Source organism: Oncorhynchus mykiss, chromosome 17, assembly GCF_013265735.2.
Source record: "Oncorhynchus mykiss isolate Arlee chromosome 17, USDA_OmykA_1.1, whole genome shotgun sequence".
Classification (NCBI taxonomy): Eukaryota; Metazoa; Chordata; class Actinopteri; order Salmoniformes; family Salmonidae; genus Oncorhynchus; species Oncorhynchus mykiss.
The window spans coordinates 70,463,393-70,487,055 of record NC_048581.1 but is presented as its reverse complement, the minus strand read 5'-3'; the positions used below and the strand labels follow the sequence as shown (position 1 = coordinate 70,487,055).

The 23,663-nt window shown below is 42.8% G+C and overlaps 1 protein-coding gene across 9 annotated transcripts in view; it reads left to right on the top strand.

Annotated features, from left to right (window-relative positions):
* LOC110493244 (calcium-dependent secretion activator 1) overlaps positions 1 to 23,104 on the top strand; it is a 155,072-nt gene extending 131,968 nt beyond the window's left edge. For all 9 annotated transcript variants that reach the window (XM_036950551.1, XM_036950557.1, XM_036950556.1 and 6 more), the window contains 3 exons: positions 1,007 to 1,114; positions 21,273 to 21,377; positions 22,149 to 23,104. In XM_036950551.1, coding sequence (XP_036806446.1) covers positions 1,007 to 1,114; positions 21,273 to 21,377; positions 22,149 to 22,322 — 387 coding nt within the window. In that variant the 3' untranslated portion in view covers positions 22,323 to 23,104. The remainder of the gene's footprint in view (positions 1 to 1,006; positions 1,115 to 21,272; positions 21,378 to 22,148) is intronic.
* Positions 23,105 to 23,663: the final 559 nt, after the last annotated feature.

Here is a 23,663-nt window from a genome sequence, read left to right as displayed (position 1 = left end):
AATGTCCAGATGGTTGTCATTTTTTTTTGGTTTGGTTGCCATTCATATGGTTATGGACAGAATCAGCTGGCTAGGCCTGCCATGTGGCACACATTGTGAGTCTCTGTTGTGTTGTGTAACAAAAGCACACCAGGATTCTGCCTCAGGGGCAGAACGCTAGCTGTGTTCTGCTTTAAACAGCACCTCAGAGGAGTATCACTTCACTGCCAATCGATCCACATGTCAACAAGGCACTTTTTAAATGAATGCCTTGTTGGTGAATCTGTGATTAGGCCTCTTATGTCTGTGGGCCCAAAGCCCTAGCTTCTGCATGGTAATGGTTTGTTTAATGCACAAAATACAATTACAGTGGAGAAACATACTAATTTGCACCCTTTGGAACCACTCAGGGATGTGTTAACAAACTAAATTCAGTTTACAGTGTCTGATGATTACAAATTCATATTACCTCGTCCACTGGCATGGGGGGGGGGGGGGGGGGGGTGCGTTTCATATACCGGAGAAGATGCGGGAGTGGGAAAGGCACACACACACACATAAACACGCACATACGTTAACACACGCACACATATAAACACACACACAAATTGAGTGTCTTATTTGCAAACTCATTGTCCTGTGTGAATATTTGAGCTGGTATGAGAAATGGCAGCCCTCCTAACAATCTGTTCAGCAGCCTGATCATGTATTCCTGGCTCCTCTGTTCACTTTTCACATTCCCAGACTGTTACGGAGGATTCTGGGCCAAGTACACATCTCTAATAGGAAGTTCAGTGACAATATCCCATATCTCTGGGTCTATACGCACTGCAAATGAAACACCTCTCCAGAAATGTCAACCATGAACTCTGATTTCTCTGAGATGAAAAGGACAATTTGATAACACTTTAGTGTAATGTTTATTTTAATACCTGTCTGTTGTATCTGATTTTCCTTGGCTAATTACTCATTTTCCCTCTCCTTTTCTCATCTCCCTCTCTCTGTCTCTATGTGGTGTGTCCTGCAGAAGCCTGGGATGGATGTTGCTGACGGTTACGTGACCTTTGTGCGCCATTCTCAGGACATGCTGCGGGATAAGGTCAATGAGGAGGTTTACACAGAAAGGTTATTTGATGTAAGTAACCAATGCCTTCTCCTCCCTTACAAGGGGAGGCTCTCCAAAATGTGATTAAACAGTCTGCTCTGAGGGATAAGTCACATTTTGAACAGCTTTCTGCCTTCTCTTCCACAGCTGTACAAGTAGCTCTCTCGCTTGCTTGCTCTCTCTCTCTCTCTCTTTCTCGCTCGCTTGCTCTCTCTCTCTCTCTCTCTCTCGCTCTCTCGCTCGCTTGCTCTCTCTCTCTCCATCGCTCGCTTGCTCTCTCTCTCTCACTCTCTCGCTCGCTTGCTCTCTCTCTCTCTCTCTCTCTCGCTTGCTCTCTCTCTCTCGCTCGCTTGCTCTCTCTCTCTCTCTCGCTCTCTCGCTTGCTCTCTCTCTCTCGCTCTCTCTCTCTCTCTCTCTCGCTCTCTCGCTTGCTCTCTCTCTCTCTCTCTCTCTCTCTCTCTCTCTCTCTCTCTCTCTACACACCCTCCTTCCTTTACTTCCAAATCTTCCCTCCAGTCTGAATAGACTATGCTCTACCCTGTCTATTCTACTGTAGTGTTCTGCATCTTTTTATGTCTGTTTGTTTGAGACATGCAACACCTTGAGGAGGATTATCTTAAGCAGTGTTCTCTCTCTCTGTGTCAGCAGACAAGGGTTAATCAATTAAATACCACACAATACAATGCCTTTCTATAAGATTACTTAATACATCCCCCTGTCTAGATTCTGCCTTCAGCCGTTAGAATACATTGTGTTCCTCCACTAATTGATTTGTAGGAACATTAATAATCAGATCAAAAGGATAGGGTTAGTAGGTCAGGGTTATGCTGACCCCATCACTGCTGATCAGTTCCCTACGTTGGACTGTATACAAGACATTAGAAACTGTGTCCAATAAATATTCTACCTCATAGTAGAGACAAATAGGAAGGAGGGCATCTGACCCTGGTCTTATTATAATGAGAGGAGGTAGAAAGAATGAAATAATGAAAGAAAGGGACAGAGAGAAATATATGTGAGTATTGGAGAGTGAATTAAGTTGAGGGAGAAATGAGAAAAGAGAACACTGTCTTAACCTAGATGATGTTCCAAACTATTTCTTATCTAAATAGTCCTTTGTGATGCATGTTGACCAATTTGTCCACTGCTCTTTTCAAGGGAGGACCTGATTGCACCTATGTGTGCATGTGTGCGTGTGTTGCTTCCCTGAAGGCCTTCTGGCATGACCTTGCTTCTCTCTTATCAGTCTTCTCTGAGTGAACGTGTCTCTTCTCCATGTTTGTTTCTCTTGCTGCTTTGACCTGCTGTTTGCCTTGCATCCTCTTCTCTCAGAAGAGCATTTCTTCTCTGATTATAGCAGAGGCCTCAATCTCTCTCTCTCTCTCGGTATGTCACTCTCTATCTGTTCTCCCTCTGGCAGTACTGTGGCGTATGAAGGTGTCCTGCTGCACTGCAGGACTCCATTGCTGTTGTCCTTTTCTTGTCTCTCTGCTCAACATGACCAAGGCGTGATACTTCTCTGCTGCTGTTTCTGTGTGTTTAGGCTCAGTGATTTAAAAAAAAAAGCATAAAAAGGGTTTTTCTGTGTATTTTCCTTCCAACTCTTTATTTTTCTCACTTGAACCACCAATTCCTTTCAACATTTCTTTCATCTTTACTTTCTAAACCTTTCCAAACACATATTCTTCTGTTTCTGTTTCCCTATTCTCGCTTAGCTATATATTTTGAAATGAAACTTATCTCTCATGTCAAATTTGTTTCAACACATTATGCCCAGTGGCATGATTCAGAGTCAAATAATCTTCCTGTGTACATCTACTAACATGGCCCATCTCCCTGTAAATTCACCCCATACATACATACATACATACATACATACATACATACATACATAACATACATAACATACATACATACCATACATACATACATAACATACATAACATACATACATACCATACATACATACATAACATAACATACATAACAAACATAACATACATACCATACATACATACCATACATACAGACAGTTCATTCAGAAAGTTTTCAGACCCCTTGACTTTTTACATGTTATGTTACAGCCTTATTCTAAAATGGATTAAATAGGTTTTTTCCCCCCTCAGCAATCTACACACAATACCTCATAATGACAAAGCAAAAACAGGTTTTTAGACATGTTTATAACTGTATTAAAAGTAAAAAACAGATACCTTATTTACATAAGTATTCAAACCCTTTGCTATGAGAATCAAAATTGAGCTCAGGTGCATCCTGTTTCCATTGATCATCCTTGAGTTGTTTCTACAACTTGATTGGAGTCCACCTGTGGTAAATTCAATTGGTTGGACATGGTTTGTAAAGGCACACACCTGTCTATATAAGGTCCCACAGTTCACAGTGCATGTCAGAGCAAAAACCAAGCCATGAGGTCGAAAGGAATTGTCCGTAGAGCTCCGAAACAGGATGGTGTCGAGGTACAGATCTGGGGAAGGGTACCAAAAAATGTCTGCAGCATTGAAGGTCCCCGTGAACACAGTGGCCTCCATAATTCTTAAATGGAAGAAGTTTGGAACCACCAAGACTCTTCTTAGAGCTGGCCTCCCGGCCAAACTGAGCAATTGGGGGAGAAGGGCCTTGGTCAGGGAGGTAACCAAGAACCCGATAGTCACTCTGACAGAGCTCTAGAGTTCCTCTGTGGAGATGGGAAAATCTTCCAGAAGGACAACCATCTCTGCAGCACTCCACCAATCAGGTCTTATGGTAGAGTGACCAAACGGAAGCCACTCCTCAGTAAAAGGCACAAGGCAGCCCACTTGGAGTTTGCCAAAAGCCACCCAAAAACTCTTAGACCATGAGAAACAAGATTCTCTGGTCTGATGAAATCAAGATTGAACTCTTTGGCCTGAATGCGTCACATCTGGAGGAAACCTGGCACCATTCCTACAGTGAAGCATGGTGGTGGCAGCATCATGCTGTGTGGATGTTTTTCAGCGGCAGGGACTGGGAGACTAGTCAGGATTGAGGCACAGATGAACAGAGCAAAGCACAGAGAGATCCTTAATGATCCTGCTCCAGAGTGCTCAGGACCTCAAACTGGGGAGAAGATTCACCTTCCAAAAGGCAAGACCCTAAGCACCAGACAATGCAGGAGTGGCTTCGGAACAAGTCTCTGAATGTACTTGAGTGGCCCACTCAGAGCCCGGACTTGAACCCGATCGAACATCTCTGGAGAGACCTGAAAATATCTGTGCAGCAATGTTCCCCATCCAACCTGACAGAGCTTGAGAGGATCTGCAGAGAGGAATGGTAGAAACTCCCCAAATACAGGTGTGCCAAGCTTGTAGTGTCATACCCAAGAAGACTTGAAGCTGTGATCGTTGCCAAATATGCTTCAACCAAGTCCTGAGTAAAAGTTCTGAATACTTATGTAAATGTCATATTTCAGTTTTACATTTTTTATACATTTGTTAAAATGTATAAAAACCTGTTTTTACTTTGTCATTATGAATTATTTTGTGTAGATTGGTAAGGGGGAAAAACTATTGTATACATTTTATAATAAAGCTGTAATGTAACAACATGTGGAAAAAGTCAAGGTGTCTGAATACTTTCCAAATGCACTGTACATACAGTACATACATGCTCCCAAGTTGGTCAGCGGTCTAAGGCACTGCATCTCAGTGCTAGAGGCGTCACTATATACCCTGGTTCGATTCCAGACTGTATCACATCCGGCCGTGATTGTGAGTCCCATAGAGCGACGCACAATTGTCCCAGCGTCGCCTGGGTTAGTGTTTGGCCGGGGTAGGCAGTCATTGTAAATGAGAATTTGTTCTCAACTGACTTGTCTAGTTAAATAAAGTTTAAATAAAATGTAAACATTTTAAAATACAATCATGCACTCAGCTCTCTCCAGGATTGAAGAACCCCTCCCTCAACAACCTCCTTGGCACGCAAACAACACTGAAGGACACATTTTGACAGCACACAAATGCAGGGATGCTGCCAAAACCGAGACTATTGTTTGAATTACTCTACATAGCACTTGGACTAGTTTAATATTGTGAGTATTACAGTCAGGTTTGGCAACATCTCCACATTCTTAAGCTGTCAAAATGAGGGTCAAACGGTGAGGCTCCCTCAAACTAGTTAGTCTAGGATCAGATCACTTAAAAGTTACTGCTTCTTAGGCAAAAACATTCTACCTTCACCAACACCCCCGATCACACTGTATAGAAGGATACAAAGCACATGGGGATCATACTTAGACTTGAGTTGATTGTTTATTTGTTTTGTTCTTTAAATTCCAGGGATAATCATTTATTATATTACAAATTACACAGTAGCATGTGCTGTTGTCTGTAAACTACATTTGGATCCTGTCAGACAGAAACGTACTGCTTTACGTTAGTCTTGCTTCAGATGCTATTTCTTTTAAATAGTTCATAGGGTAACATGAGTACTTTCTGGTGCTTACTTCTGACTGATGCCAAATGCTATGTCAGGGGTTCCAAACTGTTTTGCTTTGTGACCCACTAATTCAGGTGTCTGTTTTGCTTTGTGACCCACTAATTCAAGGTTCTGTTTTGCTTTGTGACCAACTAATTCAGGTGTCTGTTTTGCTTTGTGACCCACTAATTCAGGTGTCTGTTTTGCTTTGTGACCCACTAATTCAGGTGTCTGTTTTGCTTTGTGACCCACTAATTCAGGTGTCTGTTTTGCTTTGTGACCCACTAATTCAGGGTTCTGTTTTGCTTTATGACCCACTAATTCAGGTGTCTGTTTTGCTTTGTGACCCACTAATTCAGGTGTCTGTTTTGCTTTGTGACCCACTAATTCAGGTGTCTGTTTTGCTTTGTGACCCACTAATTCAGGTGTCTGTTTTGCTTTGTGACCCACTAATTCAGGTGTCTGTTTTGCTTTGTGACCCACTAATTCAGGTGTCTGTTTTGCTTTGTGACCCACTAATTCAGGTGTCTGTTTTGCTTTGTGACCCACTAATTCAGGTGTCTTTTGAGTCGCGACCCACCATAAAGGTTAAGCGGTAAAAAAAAAACATACAGACCAAAGAATAAGTCAACAATATAATCTTGTCAGCTGAGAGAAATGATGCAGTTTCAAAGCTAATCTTGTGTAATGCCACACATCCTGCCATGGAGCTGAAAGAAAATGGTGCAATTTTAAACATTTTGCCATGAAGCTGAGATAACATTTAGCCTTTTTTAAGCTAATGTGTTCTTATGCGTAAACATTATAACAAAATAAATGGAGGATTATTGAAAAATGTATAAATCCATTATCTTTTCTACATACCGTACTTTCTATTTGTTTTTTGTCATTTAAGTTTACTCTGAAATAATTGTTATATCCCGAAAATGTATTTTCCATCCCGCGACCCACTTGCCCCCCTGCCCATTATGTAGTGGTTCTTGTTTTGATGAATTATTAAAAATGTTAAGGTAATCATGAAGTTATTACCATTTTACAATGTTATTTATCAGACAAAAAAACAAAACATGTGAACAGCCAACTGTAAAGTTAAGTGTAATCAAATGGCCTTTATGTTGGCTACGTTTTTACTGGAATAGTTTTTTGCCTTCAAGAAATCAACTATTTTTTCCCCCTGCCCATCCAGGATATCCATTTTCATATGAAATTGAGTTTCATTTGATGTGTGTTGATGGCATCCCATAATAGATGGCTGTGAAGATTATCAGGAGACAAGATTTGAATTCTATTTGATCATAATAGAAACAATTTAATAGATGAGGATGTTGACCTTATAAAAGGACCTTTTGGCCTGAACATTATTATTACTCTGTGTACTGCTGATCATAAGGGGATTACTTTTGAAATCCCACAATGCCTTCAAATGAATATCCATGATGTACATTTCACACGTGCAGACCAAAACCAAATTCTAAATTCTCTCTTCTCTTTTGATCTTCCTTTGACCAGTAATGATTTGTCTCCCCACGTTTTGTTAGTCGGATTGGTACCCATTAGAACATCTCCTTTAGAAGCAGCCAACAGACCAATCAGATGCGTGGTGGGCATGTCTCAGCCCTATAGAGCAGCCATACTCAACAGGGGGAACGGCAGATTATCCAGACCCAGAACGGGGTCAATACGGACCATGGGTCCCGACTTAAAAATACATTTAAAATAAATTTAAAACAATATTTTTTTTGGGGGGGGGGACTCATTCTGGCTTTTAACTCAATGCTGTTGAGAGTTGTAATTGTAGAATGCACAAGGTGCAATTTCAAATGTTGTAGTACATGGGCAGTTTTCCTCTTATGTCATTCACTGACAGACCTTAGAGAGCTATTTATAACCTGTCAGAAATGGCCAGTCGATTAACTACTAGCCCATTTTAGCTAGATAGGTAAGTTAGGCTAACAACATTTTGTAGTTATGTGCCCAGAGAACTGGTGTTCTCCCTCAGCTTCATGGCAAAATGTGTAGAATTGCAGGAATTACCTTAAAAACAAAACAACAACAAAACTCTCCACCAACAAGATGGGTGTGAACAGTTTGAACAGTTTGGGGTTGCGTAGATTGCAAGGTGGGGGTTTGTTCTTATGCCAATAAATGCCAATACCCATTCGGACCTTTGCCATCTAGGAAATTTGTGTGACCGCACCTTCTCAAATATCAGTTGAGTTGAGTACCCGGTTAGGGTCAGATTTTAGTGTGAGGTGTATGACTAGGGCCCTTCCTAAGGATCCATTATAATACCCACCCTCAGCCTTAGACCTGAGCAATGGCTGAGGAGTAACTCCATAAAACGTTAAAAATTATGTTTTCAATTGTTCCCCCTACCCTAATCCCTTGGGTCTTGATGACATTTAGTGTGTGTGTGTGTGTGTGTGTGTGTGTGTGTGTGTGTGTGTGTGTGTGTGTGTGTGTGTGTGGAGGCCAGTTGATCGGAAGGCATACCTTATGTCGCCTCAGGGTTAATTAGAGTGGAGACATGGATTTCTCCAAGACATCATTAGATGTCATGTCCACCATAATAAGGTTGTGTTTAGACAGGCAGCCCAGTTTGGATATTTTTTCCACTAATTGGTCTTTTGACCAATCACATCAAATCTTTTCACATCAGATATCTTTCAGGGCTGATCTGATTGGTCAAAAGACCATTTACTAGTAAAAAGATCAGAATTGGACTGCCTGTGTAAATGCAGCCTAAGGAGATTACATGGATATGGTTCACTTTATTTAAATATGTGTCAGCAGCACTGCCTTTAGCCCAGGGTGCCATTTGACATCAGACTGACCATATGGGTATACATTAGTGTGTTAAGAAAACAACAACGCCCAAGACATTAATTAGGATAGGAGACATATTATAAAGTGAATAATGCTTATGTTGTTATTATTTGAGGATTTGACCACTTCTCTGTCAGTTAAGATTGCTGTCTAGGCACAGCTCTATAGCTCCTTGTGCAAATGCCAAGAGGGTGAAACAACTTGTTTTTTTGAATTGTTATTGCATTCAGTGAGAAAAATACTATTTGATTCATGCCATTTTTACATACCCCAATCCAATCTTTCTGTGATTGCTTTAATAATACAATTTTGTTTGTGAGAATTGAGGCTTGTGTGTGTGTGTGTGTGTGGGGGGGGGGGGGGGGGGGGAGTGATGCGGGTATTATTCAACAGTAATGATTAATCTTGCAGAACTGTTCCCAAAGTACAGATGGCTTTTGTGATGTGCTGTAGGTTTTACAGAGGACAGATTTTTCCAAGCTGCCTAAGCAGCACCAAATTGTATGCAGCGATAAAGAGATGAAACTCGCAGTCAGATGGCTAAATTTGTTAAATTCAGGGGCAGGGAAATGGGGAGGGGAAGGGAGAGGGGGAGGGATGGAGCGGGATGAGAGCGAGTTTGTTTTCCTCCTTCTACTACTCTTTCTGGTAGATCTTGAAAGAACAGCTGAAGAGATGAAGATTAAAACAGCTGTGCTTAACGTAAGGGCTCATCGACTTAATGCAGATATCATTGATTAAAAAATACATCTCTTTAGCTGGGGCCAAATCCAGCGCTTCACTGATACACTAGCTGCCTGGTGTGGGCCTCCAGCCTCCAGCACCAGGGAACAGAGAGAGAGCTGCCTGTGGTGGGCGCTAGTTCTAGCTGTTCCCCGGCCAACCACAGCTACACAGATTACACGGGTCAATTATACACTTAATCTGCCTCCTGGGGATTAGGGCCCAGCTCATTGATTGATTTGAAGTATTTCCGCTGACCTTGGTAGTTATCAGATCTGCGAGATTGCACGTTATGACTAAGTTAAAACGCTTTAATCGCCACGCAGCAAACTAGTTTATGGCTGGCAGGGGGCAGCGGAGGGGAGGGCGGGAGGGGTTAGATTGGGATTGGGATTTAGGATTGTGCTGCTGCTTCTTACTGTTTATGTTGCTGCTGGTTTGTGCTTGTGATGATGATGATGATGATGATGATAAGGATAATTGTGACAGACCTGATGCAATACCACTTCACTGTCCCGAACACTTGACCACTTTGCAGGCTCTGGCCAAGCGCAGAGCAGAGCCAAGTGAACAGTTTAATCAACTTGAGCTTCTTGTGCAGCATGCAAAGTTAACTGTAGCAGGGTGGGTCAGGCAGACAGAGAGGAGAGCCAGGGCCAGATAAAGGACAGCTGAATGGAGGGAAAGAAGGAAGGAAGGAAGGTTTTAATGAGACCTAGGGTGAGAACTCTGAGTTGTTTCTATGTTGAAGAGATTACTTAATTTCAACGTTAGCTATACAATGTCATATTTATGTATTTATTTTTACAATACTATTAATGTAAAGTTGTAAAATGTAATTTCTCGGGACAGACATGCCTGTTTGTATATTTAGACATTAAGTGTGAAAAGAAAGTACACTTGGTAGCACTTTATAATAACTCCACGTAATAAAGTATTTATAATGGATTAGTAAATAGTCGATTCATAATTGTTTTATCATTACTTTTACATTTGTACAGTTATTAACACCTTTTAAAGTATTTAATAATATTCATAAGATCATTCATAAGATGTTTAATATAGTTCCTTATAAACCAATTACTAATCATTAGTTAAGTCTTTTTGCCTGGCCCCATTTAAAGTGTCGGCTATTTACAGTGTATTCGGAAAGTATTCAGACCCCTGACGTTTTACACATTTTGTTACGTTACAGCCTTATTCTAAAATGGATTAAATAAATGTTTGTTCCTCATCAATCTACACACAATACCCCATAATGACAAAGCAAAAACAGGTTTTTAGCAATGTTTGCAAATGTATTAAAAATAAAAACAGATACCTTATGTACATAAGTATTCAGACACTTTGCTATGAGACTCGAAATTGAGCTCAGATGCATCCTTTTTCTATTGATCATCGTTGAGATGTTTCTTCAACTTTATTGGAGTCCGCCTGTGGTAAATTCAATTGATTCGACATGATTTGGAAAAGCACACACCTGTTTAATGGTGCCGACAGAGATGGTCGCCTTGCTGGTCGCCTCATTCGCGTTCTTAGGAAACTATGCAGTATTTTATTTCTTACATTGTTACCCCAGGAAATCTTAAGTCTTATTACATACAGCTGGAACTATTGAATATAAGAGCAACGTCAATTTACCAACATTATGACCAGGAATACGACTTTCCCGAAGCAGATCCTCTTTTCGGGCCACCACCCAGCACAATGGATTTAATGCCAGCAGCTGACCGAAAACAACAGCGATGGAGAAGGGGCAGACGGAGCGGTCTTCTGGTCAGGCTTCGTAAATGGGCACATTGCTTACCGCTCCTGAGTATACTACTACAATGTCCAGTCTCTTGACAACAAGGTAGACGGAATTTGAGACAAGGGTTGCCTTCCAGAGAGACATCAGAGATTGTAACATTCTCTGTTTCACGGAAACATTGCTTTCTCGAGATATATGGTTGGAATCGGTTCTCCATGCATCACGCCGACAGAGATAAACACCTCACTGGGAAGAGGAAGGGCAGGGGTGTATGCTTTATGATTAACAACTCTTGGTGCAATCATAACAACAAAATGTCAGCCATTCTACCTACCAAGATAATTATTGTCAGTTATAGTCACAGCTGTGTACAACCCCCCTCAAGCGAACACCAAGACGGCTCTAAAGGAACTTCACTGAACTCTATGTAAATTGGAAACTATATGTCCGGAGGCTGCATTTATTGTAGCTGAAGATTTTAACAAAGCAAATTTGAGAACAATGCTACCTAAATTGTATCAGCATATTGATTGCACGACACGTAGGGCTAATACTCTTGACCACTGCTTGTCTAACTTCCGTGGTGCATACAAAGCCCTCTCCCGCCCTCCCTTCGGCAAATCCGACCACGATGCCATCTTGCTCGTCCCGGCTTATAGGCAGAAACTCAAACAGGATGTACCAGTGACGAGAACCATTCAACACTGGTCTAACGAATCGGAAACCACACTCCAAGATTGTTTTGATCACGCGGACAGGAATATGTTCCAATCAGCCTCAGAGGACAATATTGACTTATATGCTTATATGCTTATAGTGCGTTTATAAATTAATGCATTGGAGACGTCGTAGCCACTGTGACCATTTAAAACCTACCCTAACCAGAAACCATGGATGGATGGATGGCGGCATTCACATAAAACTGAAAGAGCGATCCACCACATTTAACCATGGAAAGAGGTCTGGAGATATGGCTGAATATAAACAGTGTAGTTATTCCCACCCCAAGGCAATCAAACAAGTGAAATGCCGGTACAGGGACAAGGTGGAGACGTATGTGGCAGGGTCTACAGGAAATCACAGACTACAAAAACAAAAACAGCCACGTCACGGATACCGACGTCATGCTTCCACACAAACTACCTTCTTTAACCGCTTCGAGGATAATACAGTGCCACTGTTTCGGCTCGCTAACAAAGTCTGCGGGCCCCCCTCTCCTTCTCAGTGGCTGACGTGAGTAAAACATTTAAACGTGTTAACCATCGCAAGGCTGCTGGCCCAGAAGGCATCCCTAGCTGTGTCCTCAGAGCATGCGCAGACCAGCTGGCTGGTGTTTTTACAGACATATTTAATCACTCTCTATCCAAGTTTGTTGTCCACACATGCTTCAAGATGGCGCCCATTGTTCCTGTACCCAAGAAGGCAAAGACAACTGAATTAAATGACTACCGCCCCATAGCACTCATTTCTGTCATCATGAAGTGCTTTGAGAGGCTAGTCAAGGATCATATCACCGCCACCTTACTGGCCACCCTAGACCCACTTCAGTTTGCATACCGCCCCAACAGGTCCACAGATGACGCAATCGCCATCACACTGCACACTGCCCTATCCCATCTGGATAAAAATAATACCTATGTAAGAATGCTGTTCATTGACTACAGCTCAGCATTCAGCACCATACTACCCTCCAAGCTCATCATCAAGCTGGAGGCCCTGGGTCTCAACCCCTCCCTGTGCAACTGGGTCCTGGACTTTCTGACGGGCCGCCCCCAGGTGGTGAAGGTAGGAAACAACATCTCTACTTCGCTGACCCTCAACACTGGGGCCCCACAAAGGTGTGTGCTCAGCCCTCTCCTGTACTCCCTGTTCACCCACGCACGCCTCCAACTCAATCATCAAGTTTGCAGATGACATAACAGTAGTGGACTTGATAACCAACAATGACGAGACAGTCTACAGGGAAGAGGTGAGGGCACTCTGAGTGTGGTGTCAGGAAAACAGACTCTCACTCAACGTCAACAAAAAACAAAGGAGATGATCGTGGGCTTCAGGAAACAGCAGAGGGAGCACCCCACTATCCACATCGAGGGGACAGCAGTGGAGAAGGTGGAAAGTCTTAAGTTCCTGGGTGTACATATCACAGACAAACTGAAATGGTCCACCTACACACACAGTGTGTCCAAATCCCTGACTAATTTTTACAGATGCACAATCGAGAGCATCCTGTCGGGCTGTATCACAGCCTGGTACGGCAACTGCACCACCCTCAACCGCAAGGCCCTCCAGAGGATGGTGCGGTCTGCACAACGCATCCCCGGGGGAAAACTACCTGCCCTCCATGACACCTACAACACCCGTTGTCACAGGAAGGCCAAAAAGATCATCAAGGGCAACAACCACCCGAGCCACTGCCTGTTCACACCACCATCATCCAGAAGTAGAGGTCAGTACAGGTGCATCAAAGCTGGGACTGAGAGATTGAAAAAAACACTTCTGGCTCAAGGCCATCAGACTGTTAAATAGCCATCACTAACTCAGAGAGGCTGCTGCCTACACTGAGACCCAATCACTGGACACTTTAAATAAATGTATCACTAGTCACTTTAAACAATGCCACTTTAAATAATGCCACTTTAATAATGTTTACATATCACATGTATATACTGTATTTTATATAATCTATTGCACCTTGCCTATGCCGTTCGGCCATCGCTCATCCATATATTTATATGTATATATTTTCATTCACCCCTTTAGATTTGTGTGTATAAGGTAGTTGGTGGGGAATTGTTAGATTACTTGTTAGATTTGTGTGTAGTAGGTAGTTGTTGGAAATTGGTAGATATTACTTGTTAGATATTACTGCACTGTTGGAACTAGAAGCACAAGCATTTCGCTACCCTCACATTAACATCTGCTAACCATGTGTATGTGACCAATAAAATGTTATTTGATTTGATATAAGGTCCCACAGTTGACAGTGCATGTCAGAGCAAAAACTAAGCCTTGAGGTTGAAGGAATTAGAGCTCCGAGATACGATTGTGTTGAGGCAAAGATCTATGGAGGGGTACCACAACATTTCTCCAGCATTAAAGGTCCTCAAGAACAGAGTGCCCTCCATCGTTCTTCAATGGAAGAAGTTTGGAACCAACAAGACATTTTCTAGAGCTGGCCCCGGCCAAACTGAGCAATTGGGGGATAAGGGCCTTTGTCAGGTAGGTGACGAAGAACCCAATGAGGAGATGGGAGAACCTTCCAGAAGGACAACCATCTCTGCAGCACTCCACCAATCAAGCCTTTATGGTACAGTGGCCAGACGGAAGCCACTCCTCAGTAAAAGGCACATGACAGTCTGCTTGGAGTTTGCCAAAAGCCACCTAAAGGACACTCATACCATGAGAAACAAGATTCTCTGGTCTGATGAAACCAACATTGAACTCTTTGGCCTGAATGCCATGTGTCACATCTGGAGGAAACCTGGCACCATCCCTACAGTGAAGTATGGCGGTGGCAGAATCATGCTGTGGGGATGTTCTTCAGCGGCAGAGACTGGGAGACTGGTCAGGATCAAGGGAAATATGAACTGAGCAAAGTACAGAGAGATCCTTGATGAAAACCTGCTCCAGAGTGCTCAGGACCTCAGATTGGGTGAAGGTTCACCTTCCAACAGGACAATGACCCTAAGCACACAGCCAAGACAACGCAGGAGTGGCTTTGGGACAATTCTGAATGTTCTTGAGTGTCCCAGTCAGAGCCCGGACTTGAACCTGATCAATCATCTCTGGAGAGACCTGAAAATAGCTGTGCAGCAATGCTCCTCATCCAACCTGACAGAGCTTGAGAGGATCTGCAGAGAGGAATGGGAGAAACTCCACAAATACAGGTGTGCAAAGCTTGTAGTGTCATACCTGTCACGCCCTGATCTGTTTCACATGTCCTTGTGCTTGTCTCCACCCCCTCCAGGTGTCGCCCATCTTCCCCACTTATCCTCTGGGTATGTATACCTGTTTTTTCTGTCTGTCTGTCTGTGCCAGCTCATCTTGTTTGTTCAAGCCTACCCGCATTTTGTCTCAGCTCCTGTTTTTCCCTAGTCTCTCTTTTTCTTGTCCTTCTGGTTTTTGACCCTTGCCTGTCCTGACCCTGTACCCGCCCACCTGACCACTCTGCCTGTCCCTGACCCTGAGCCTGCCTGCCGTTCTGTACCTTGCTCCACCTCTGGATTTACCAACCTCTGCCTGATTTGACCCTGAGCTTGTCTGCCGTCCTGTACCTTTGCCTCTACTCTGGATTATCGACCACTGCCTGCCTTGACCTGTTGTCTGCTTGCCCCATTGTTACAATAAACAATTTTACTTCACACAGTCTGCAATTGGGTCTTACCTTATAATACCCAAGAAGACTCAAGGCTGTGATCACTACCAAAGGTGCTTTAACAAAGTACTGAGTAAAGGGTCTGAATACTTATGTAAATGTGATATTTCCGTTTTTATCTGAACCTGTTTTGCTTTGTCATTGTTGGGTAATGTGTAGATTGAGAAAAGGGTTGAATAAGGTTGTAACGTAACACTTTCCGAATACACTGTATACTTTATAAATACTTTATAAATGTTTTGAATGACTAGTATAATTTCTCACAGAAGATTGACATGCCATTGGTAGACATTCCAGCAGTACCTGATGCTATTTAAGGTCTCAAAATGGCCCTTAAAACACATCAATGGTTAAACAATAAACTCACAATACGTTGGATGCGTAAGAAAATATATTGAACATTTTATTCCAAAGCAGTCACATTGTTGTAATAAAATAAAGTTTTTAGTCTGAAAATGCTAACATAAGCGTTTCATGGCAGTGACCTTTCTACCAAAAACAAAGTGTGGATTGCAGTTCTCCTCCAGAGTAGTCTAATCTCGGTCAACCCAGAACTATTCAACTATTTCACTTTTGAGTTCTTGTTAGTAATGGGAGTTCCAGTTTGCGAACTCCACGAAAAAGGTAACTCTCAGCCAAAAAAGCATTATAGTAAACATCTTATGAATGGAGTAATGAATTATAAATGATGAATAAACTATTTACTAATCCATTATAAATACTTTATTAGGTGGAGTTATTATAAATAGCTACCCATGATTTATCTGCTGTTGTTGTTCTCCATCCAGTGTTTCATTTTGGAGAATTTGTTTTTTCACTTTTACAAATGAAATACTGTGTTGGCCTTATTGAATACTATACTATATTCATGACGTGCTATATTTTATTTATTGTAATGTTTTGTTTAGTGCTGTTGATCTTTATCAGTTGGATTAACTTCATATCAAATGACATCAACAAAAAGAGAAGCGAACATGTTTACTATTAGAACAAAAGCGTAATTTACTCTTGGAAAATCTACGTTGTCACAAATATGGTTGAAGAAATGTGTTTATGGCTTAGGGGGATGAGGACATGTTAACATAACGCAGGCTATTCTTAGGATATTAAAAAAACATCTATGTAATAATATCTGCTATTTAGCAAGCGCTTTTGTTCAAAGCAACTTACAGTAGTGCCTGCATACGTTTTAATATTGGTGGTCCCAGCGAGAATTGAACCTGCAATCTTGTCATTGCAAATGCAGTGCTCTACCAACTCAGCCACAGAGGACCACAATGATGTGTTTTTTCCATGTAAACCCATGATCTCATTATGTTGATATAAACCAATAGTGAAAAGGGTCTCTAGAATGGATGATGAATCTGAACAATAGTAGGATAGAAGAATAAAAGACTAAGGATAACAAACAGGTAGTATATTGATTCACTGTGACTGTTGAAAATATGTCAAAAGGTTTCGCTTCCTTTTAATGAAGCCTGTAAGCAGCTTAGACTCTTTATAATTACTGAGGGAGCATTTTGTTTCCATCCATCTACCCTCACTGTGATCTCAGACTCTGGCATAAATCCCTTCTGACTTACCCCAGAGGTCCATGTCAGTGGTCAAAACCAGATGAGGGCAGGAATGGATGAATAACATAAGATGAGGGAAATGGAATTAAATGAAGCTGTCTTTTATGTTGAGTGGGACAAGTCCCACTGTTTGGTGAAGGGGGGTGATCGGGTTGGTTGATCACACATACATTACATACACACACCATTTTCTCTCTCTTTCTCTCTCTGTGTCTTTCTTTCTCTGTTTCCCTCTCTTTCTCCCTCTTTATCTAAAGGGAGGTATGGTGGCATTTGTTTGATTAACTTGTCTGACAAAAGTGACAGCTGCTTGCGGGTGCGTGTGGATGAGAGGCTCAGTGCGGGTCCCTCTTTGTACATCTGTCAGCAGAGAGGCAGGGGAAAAGGGTGAAAAGAGACAAATTGGTCCCGAAAGGCAGGCCATTCACCTTCTGCACCCCCTCTCCGCCCCCCCGTCCCTCCTTCCCATTCAGGTGCTCGGCGGGATCCTCAAGTGCTTGCTGGCTTATTCCATTTCGCTCCCCCTATAGAGTCTGAAGCCCACAAGTGTTTTACCCGTCATTCTGAGCCCCTCAATCCGCCTCTAAGCGGCCTTTTGTGAGGAGAATGGCTCACTTTGCTCAGACCGTGGCTCTGTTTTTTTCTCCACTGAGCTTTTCTGTCCTTTATTGTGTGTTTACTCAATGACGCTGCGTAGTCCATAATTCCAACCGTTTCGTTCCTCACAACAAGCTCTTTCTCTCTTTTTTTAACCATGTTTTTGTAAATTACTCTCTTATTTGGACACTGTAATCAGTTCAACTGACACTCACTAGTGTAATGTGACTGGTGCTTTTGTGAGAGACTCGGATTTCAACAGAAAACAGTTCAGAAACGATTGAGACCCTCTCGCTTGCTTTCATTTGATATAAACATTGATGTTAGCCTTGTGTTAGATATGCAAAGAACACTTATTGTTAACCTGATTTATTTCAAATTTATTTTAAAGAAAGACTGATTATCATAGCGATCTAGTAGTGGTTGGGCACACAGAGGATTTTTGTTCCACTTAAGGTTGCGCTGAAGCGTATGAATTGTTGGCTGGGCTCTCCTTTGTATAGGCGGCACAATCAGAACAGTTTGAAGCCCATAAGCTTGCTGAGCCTGAAACTTTATTTCAATTCTGCCATTCAGAGCACTGCGCTCCCCGATGTTTAGAGGAGTAGAAAGGAGAGCGGTTAGAGCAGAGCGCAGGGCGCTGGCAGGATCTGAGGGCTACAGCAGTGGCGGTGCTCTCCCAGCGTGGAGGGACATGGTTAGGGCCGTCAGCTTCCTGTGAAAGGACTGACTACCCCTGGGGTCAGCTTAGCCCTAATGGGGGGGAGACGGGGGGGGGGGGGGGGGGGGGGGGGGACCTGGGGGTCACCGGTGTGGGTTACTATGGTAATTGAGTTCTGTCATCAATGGGCCTCCTCTCATGAGCTATAAAGCAGACAATAACAGGCAGTCAGCAGTGGTGAAAAGCAAGCAGGTAGGATTACTCTGCCCCTTTGTCGTAAGTGCATAATGTCTTGTAGTCAGATTTAAAGACTTCTCAACCCCCGGGTCCTCCCCTCAGCTGCCCACTGGGGGGCCTAATTTAGCGGCCCGAGCTGCCAGCTAGACCAGTGTGGACAGCTCTTTTTAACCACTAACAAAGCCCTGCACTAGACATCCTGGCCAAGAGTGCTGGAGAAAGGTTGTGCCTTCGATCGGCCCTACCACTCTTTAATGGATTTTTTAAGAATGTTTGGTTTTCATTTTAAGGGGCTTGGAGTGTGGAGGCGTACTGTGTGGTGTGTGTGTGTGTGTGTGTGTGTGTGTGTGTGTGTGTGTGTGTGTGTGTGTGTGTGTGTGTGTGTGTGTGTGTGTGAGGAAGAAGGAAAAAGTAGTGGTGCATTATGTCTCTCTGAAACACAGCGACCTCCCCTCTCCTTTAGAACTATGCCTGTCGCTTTGCATTAGCATTGTCGCAGCAACAATCATCATTCCATGCCTCCCGCTAATTGCAGACACAGCTGGGTTCCAGCAGGACACCTACTACACTCCCCAGCCTCGCACCAACCAGGCCCAATCTGTGGAGCACTGACATACACACAAATACAGTACACTCTCTCCTACTGCAAGGTCCCAGCCTGTTCAGACCAGATCCAATCTGGTATGTAGCACTGACACATACACAATCACATGCACACACACAGACCTACACACAATAACACACACACACACACACACACACACACACATTACCACCAGCAAGGGCAGAAAGAGGCAGAGTCGCAGGTTGCTTGTAATCCCCCTGTACCCCCCATGGAGGGCCCTGCCTCTCCTCCAGCATTCCTGCTTTTTTGTGATTTTTGGGGGCCCAGCACAAAGGCCTAAGCCGACCCCTTACCAGTGCTCTGTCCCAGCCTCGCAAAGGAGGGGTGAGGACTCATGAGGTGTGTGAAAGAAAAGGGGGGGTGTTTGTATATGCATGTGTGTATGCGCACGTATGTGAATGTATTCATGTGTGTGTATTTGTGGGACGGGTGTATGTGTGTATTTGTGGGACGGGTGTATGTGTGTGCAGATTTGCACTGAATTCTGTTGGTTGCCCCCCTGCCAGGCGTTATGGCTTCCTGTAACATGTCAGATATGAGTGTGAACACCAGGTTCAAGGCAGGGTGTTGTGTGTGGTGGTGGTGGTGGTGGTGAAGGGGCATGGGGAGGAGGTTAGTGTTGCAGGGGGCAGGAGGTCTCACTGACTCCCAGCTCGTCACTCCAAGGGGGATGGGTCCTGCAGATGTTCATGTATGTATGTGTGTGATGAAGCAGTGGAACTCCTACCCGTACGCACACGAACACACACAAAGACACACAACCCCCCAAAACCTCCATTATCCAATCCCTAATATCAGAACTCGTTAGAATGTCACAGATTTAGTCCCTGTTGGGTTTTGACATTATTTATTCAGAGCCATATTACATGTGTTTTGGCTGTCAACTATTGCTAGCCTCCTGCTGATCCCAATCGAGCCTAAAAAGAGTGAGTTCCTGGGTGTGTTCATCTGCTCTGAGAAATTGGTTAGGGTTTGTTAGTCTGTTCATAGTTGAACAAAGCAAGAGTGCCATCACTGTTCATTTCACAAGCCTGGCATCAGAGACCGTCTGTCTCCAAGTTTCGCTTGAGCACACACACCCACATGTATATATCCCACTGCTCCTCATTGCTGCTTCACTGTGGAATGTGGCCAACTTAAGAGAAACCTCTTAGAAGCTTCTGTTTGGTATGAAATGTCATATTTTATCATAAATGACCAGTGTTCTCTAGAAGATGACTGAAGGTTATTATCAGGACTGAGACTGGGAAGGAGAATGTGACAGAAGAGTGTAATAATTGGTTCAAGTAATAATGGGTGGGGGGAGTGATGAAATAACCCTATTCAGAGGTTATGAAAGTGAGTGAGAGAGTTGAGCAAAGATAAAGAGAGGAGAGCATGTGGAGGCTAAGGCTGACAGGGAGAGATGGAAGACCGGCAGAGGGAAATATGAGAGAGATAGAGAGAGAGAGAGAGAGAGAGAGCAGTCACTCCAGGCCTGGCCTCTAGATGGGGGGTCGTGCTTGGGCCGAGATCACAGCCCTGCTGCCATGGCGATACCTTCACAGGCACAGAGCGGCAGAGAGGAAGCTGCCACAGTGATACACACGCAGCAGGTCACCACAGTGATTCAGGCCTTTATGTTGTACTCTTACTTACCCTAGCACAACTCCAAGGAGTAGCTACATCGTCACCTCGTGGAGCAGGAACTGAAGATGTGTATACTGTTGTCACTACTGGGGTATGTTCACTTGAAATGTTAAGTAGCTACTGATACCTACTTTCTATTGAGCTCCCTGATAGAACATTTTCCGTGTGGACTGAAAAAAATGTATCATATTTATTGAGTCTTTTTTGTACATGTGTAAAAAGGACAGTGCAGAAGGCCTTTCGTTGACAGAGTGAATTTCAGCAACACAAACTCAGTCACCCCAGATATGTCCCCCTCCTCCTTGCTTCTCTCTGACTGTTGAGCACTGGTCCACTCTGATTAGCATCAGCCTGCTCTGATCATTACCAATCAATTAGACTTCAAACAGGACTCAGCCCACAGATAAACATCTGGAGCCTCTCGGCTAGCTTCTCCGACTAGCTGCTGCTCCGGTTATAGAAGAAGTTCTTCCAGTTTACTCTCCCCTCAGCTGAGAGAGGGAGACAGCGAGAGGGAGTCAGTCAGAGGGGAATGAGTGAGTGAAAGAGACGGAGAGGGAGTTGTTGAGATGGAGAGAGAATGAGAGGGGGATAGAGACGAAAGGAGAAAGACAGAGGGCCTGAAGGAGTGAGCGTGTAAATTCTGATGAAATGCTGGTTCTGCTCTTTTTCTGTATTCTGGTTGTCTGTGTGTGTGTGTGTGTGTTTTGCTGGAGAATGCTGTGTTTTTGTGTTGCAGCAATGGTACACCAGCACCATGAACCTCCTGGGTACGTGGCTAACTGACCGGATGGACCTGCAGCTCCATGTCTACCAGCTCAAGATCCTAATCAGAGTAGCCAAGGTAAGACAAGCTCAGCAACCAGGGTCTCGCAAACCAATTGGTCATTAGTTCAAAGTAATATATATAGATCGATAGATATCACAATCAAGTAGTGTAGAATTCCAACATTTCTCGTCTTAATCTGTGACCCTTATTGAATGAGTTGTGAGCTACCTTCTCTTGGGTTGATATAAAGCCTAGTAGTGACAGCAATTGGTTCTCTAACCTGTATTAATATTTCAGTGTGAGCAGTAACTACTAAGTCCTACCAGCATACCATCACGTCACACATTTATTTCTGTTCTCTGAGAGACTTTCTCCCTATACATGCAGTAGTGACTGGTAAGGGCTGATCAGTACATGCATGCATGGGATCTGGCCTGACATGCAACATATAGTTTTTAGTGCCTTGTGTTTTGATGATTTAGTACACGTGTCTTTTGGGAAAATGCTACTCATGGGTAACTTGCTGAAGGTCTAAAATATTGTGAACTATTAAGTGTCCTCTTCTCATTGTGTCCGCTGCATTTTTACTGATATGAAAACACAGGTTAGGTGAACGCATTATAACACCTGTCTGCTGTCACCTGTCTAATTCTTTAATGATTCAGATGGAGGAAAGGAGATGAGGAAAGGAGGCCACCCTAGACAATCGAGATGTACCCAAACATTGCAGTGCATTCCTGGCTTCATGTCCTCTCTTGCCTTAGCAACTGACTGAGAATGCTTCCTCTGTGTGCTAGTCCCAACCCTGACCAGTGTTTTTATTCTCTTGGGGGTTTGTTCTTCCAGAAAAAGTACCGTGACTTCCGGCTGCAGGGCGTCCTGGACTCCACGCTGAACAGTAAGATGTATGACACGGTGCGGAACAGACTGACCCTGGAGGAGGCCACGGCGTCGGTGAGGGAAGGAGGGATGGCGGGCATATCCATGAAGGACAGTGATGAAGACGATGATGATGTCTAGATCAACATCACGGGATGAAGGGGCCATTCGCATCCGTCTTAACCTGTGAATCAATGCATGTACTGTACCTACCAACTGTGTTATTTTTCTCTGTCAGATAGAAATACCCACAAAGGAACAAAAATACAAATTAATAACTGAATATAGAAATTATAATGATATTAGTATAGTATATAGTATATTATAATTATGAAATATATTTAATTGTTTAACTAAATTGTAGGTGTTTTATGAAAAAAGTTAGCGGATATTTCTGGCTCATTCTCCTAAATCCACTCCTTAATTTTCCTAAGCAATATGGAGAACCATGTGTATGTGGTGTTGAGTACAATGATTGGGGGTAATGCTTGGTGTGTCCATGTTGAATGCAAACCTGTTGAGGCGCTTTGTTAACGTACTGTGAAAACAGTAATGGTACATCATTGTGAGGAGGAGAGTAGGACCTCCTATTGTTCTTATTCCTCTCAGAGCGAATGTCTACTGCCTAAAGGGAACCAAACCACAGTCAGACAGACAACCTATTTGTATCTAGGTTGCAATACATAATAAAACGTAGCTATCCATCCTCTTAACAACATCAATGTAGAATTGACTTTTGTCGACTGAATTCAGTACTACTACAAAAATGTTCCCTCACTGGTAAAACATTTAGCCCCCTTTTTAAACAATGTCGTTTTTTAAAATGCAATATTTTCATTGTTTCGTTGTTATAGCTTGTGGATGTATTTATTGATCATTTTATGTTACAATTTTTATATATATATATATATATATATATATATATATATATATATATATATATTAGTAACAGTGAGCTCCAAAAGTATTGGGACAGTGACAAATGTTTTGTTGTTTTGGCTCTGTACTCCAGCACTTTGGATTTTAATTATTCAATGACAGTGAGGTTAAAGTGCAGACTGTCAGCTTTTATTTTCCTCCATATCGTGTGAACCGTTTAGAAATTACAGTACTTTTTGTACATAGTCCCCCCATTTAAAGTAGTAAAAAATAATTGGTCCCATATTCATAGCACACAATGACTACATCAAGCTTGTGACTACACATTTGTTGGATGCATTTGTTGTTGGTTTTGTTGTATTTCAGATCATTCCCAATAGAATTGAATGGTAAATAAGGTATTTTTTTGTAAATAAGAATAGAATATGTTTCTAAACACTTCTACATTCATGTGGATGTTACCATGATTATGGGATAATCTTGAATGAATCGTGAATAATGATGAGTGAGAAAATTAGACACACATAATACCCCCAAGACATGCTATCCTCTCACCATTAGAATAACAGGGGAGGTTAGCATTTTTTTGGGGGGGGGTATGAT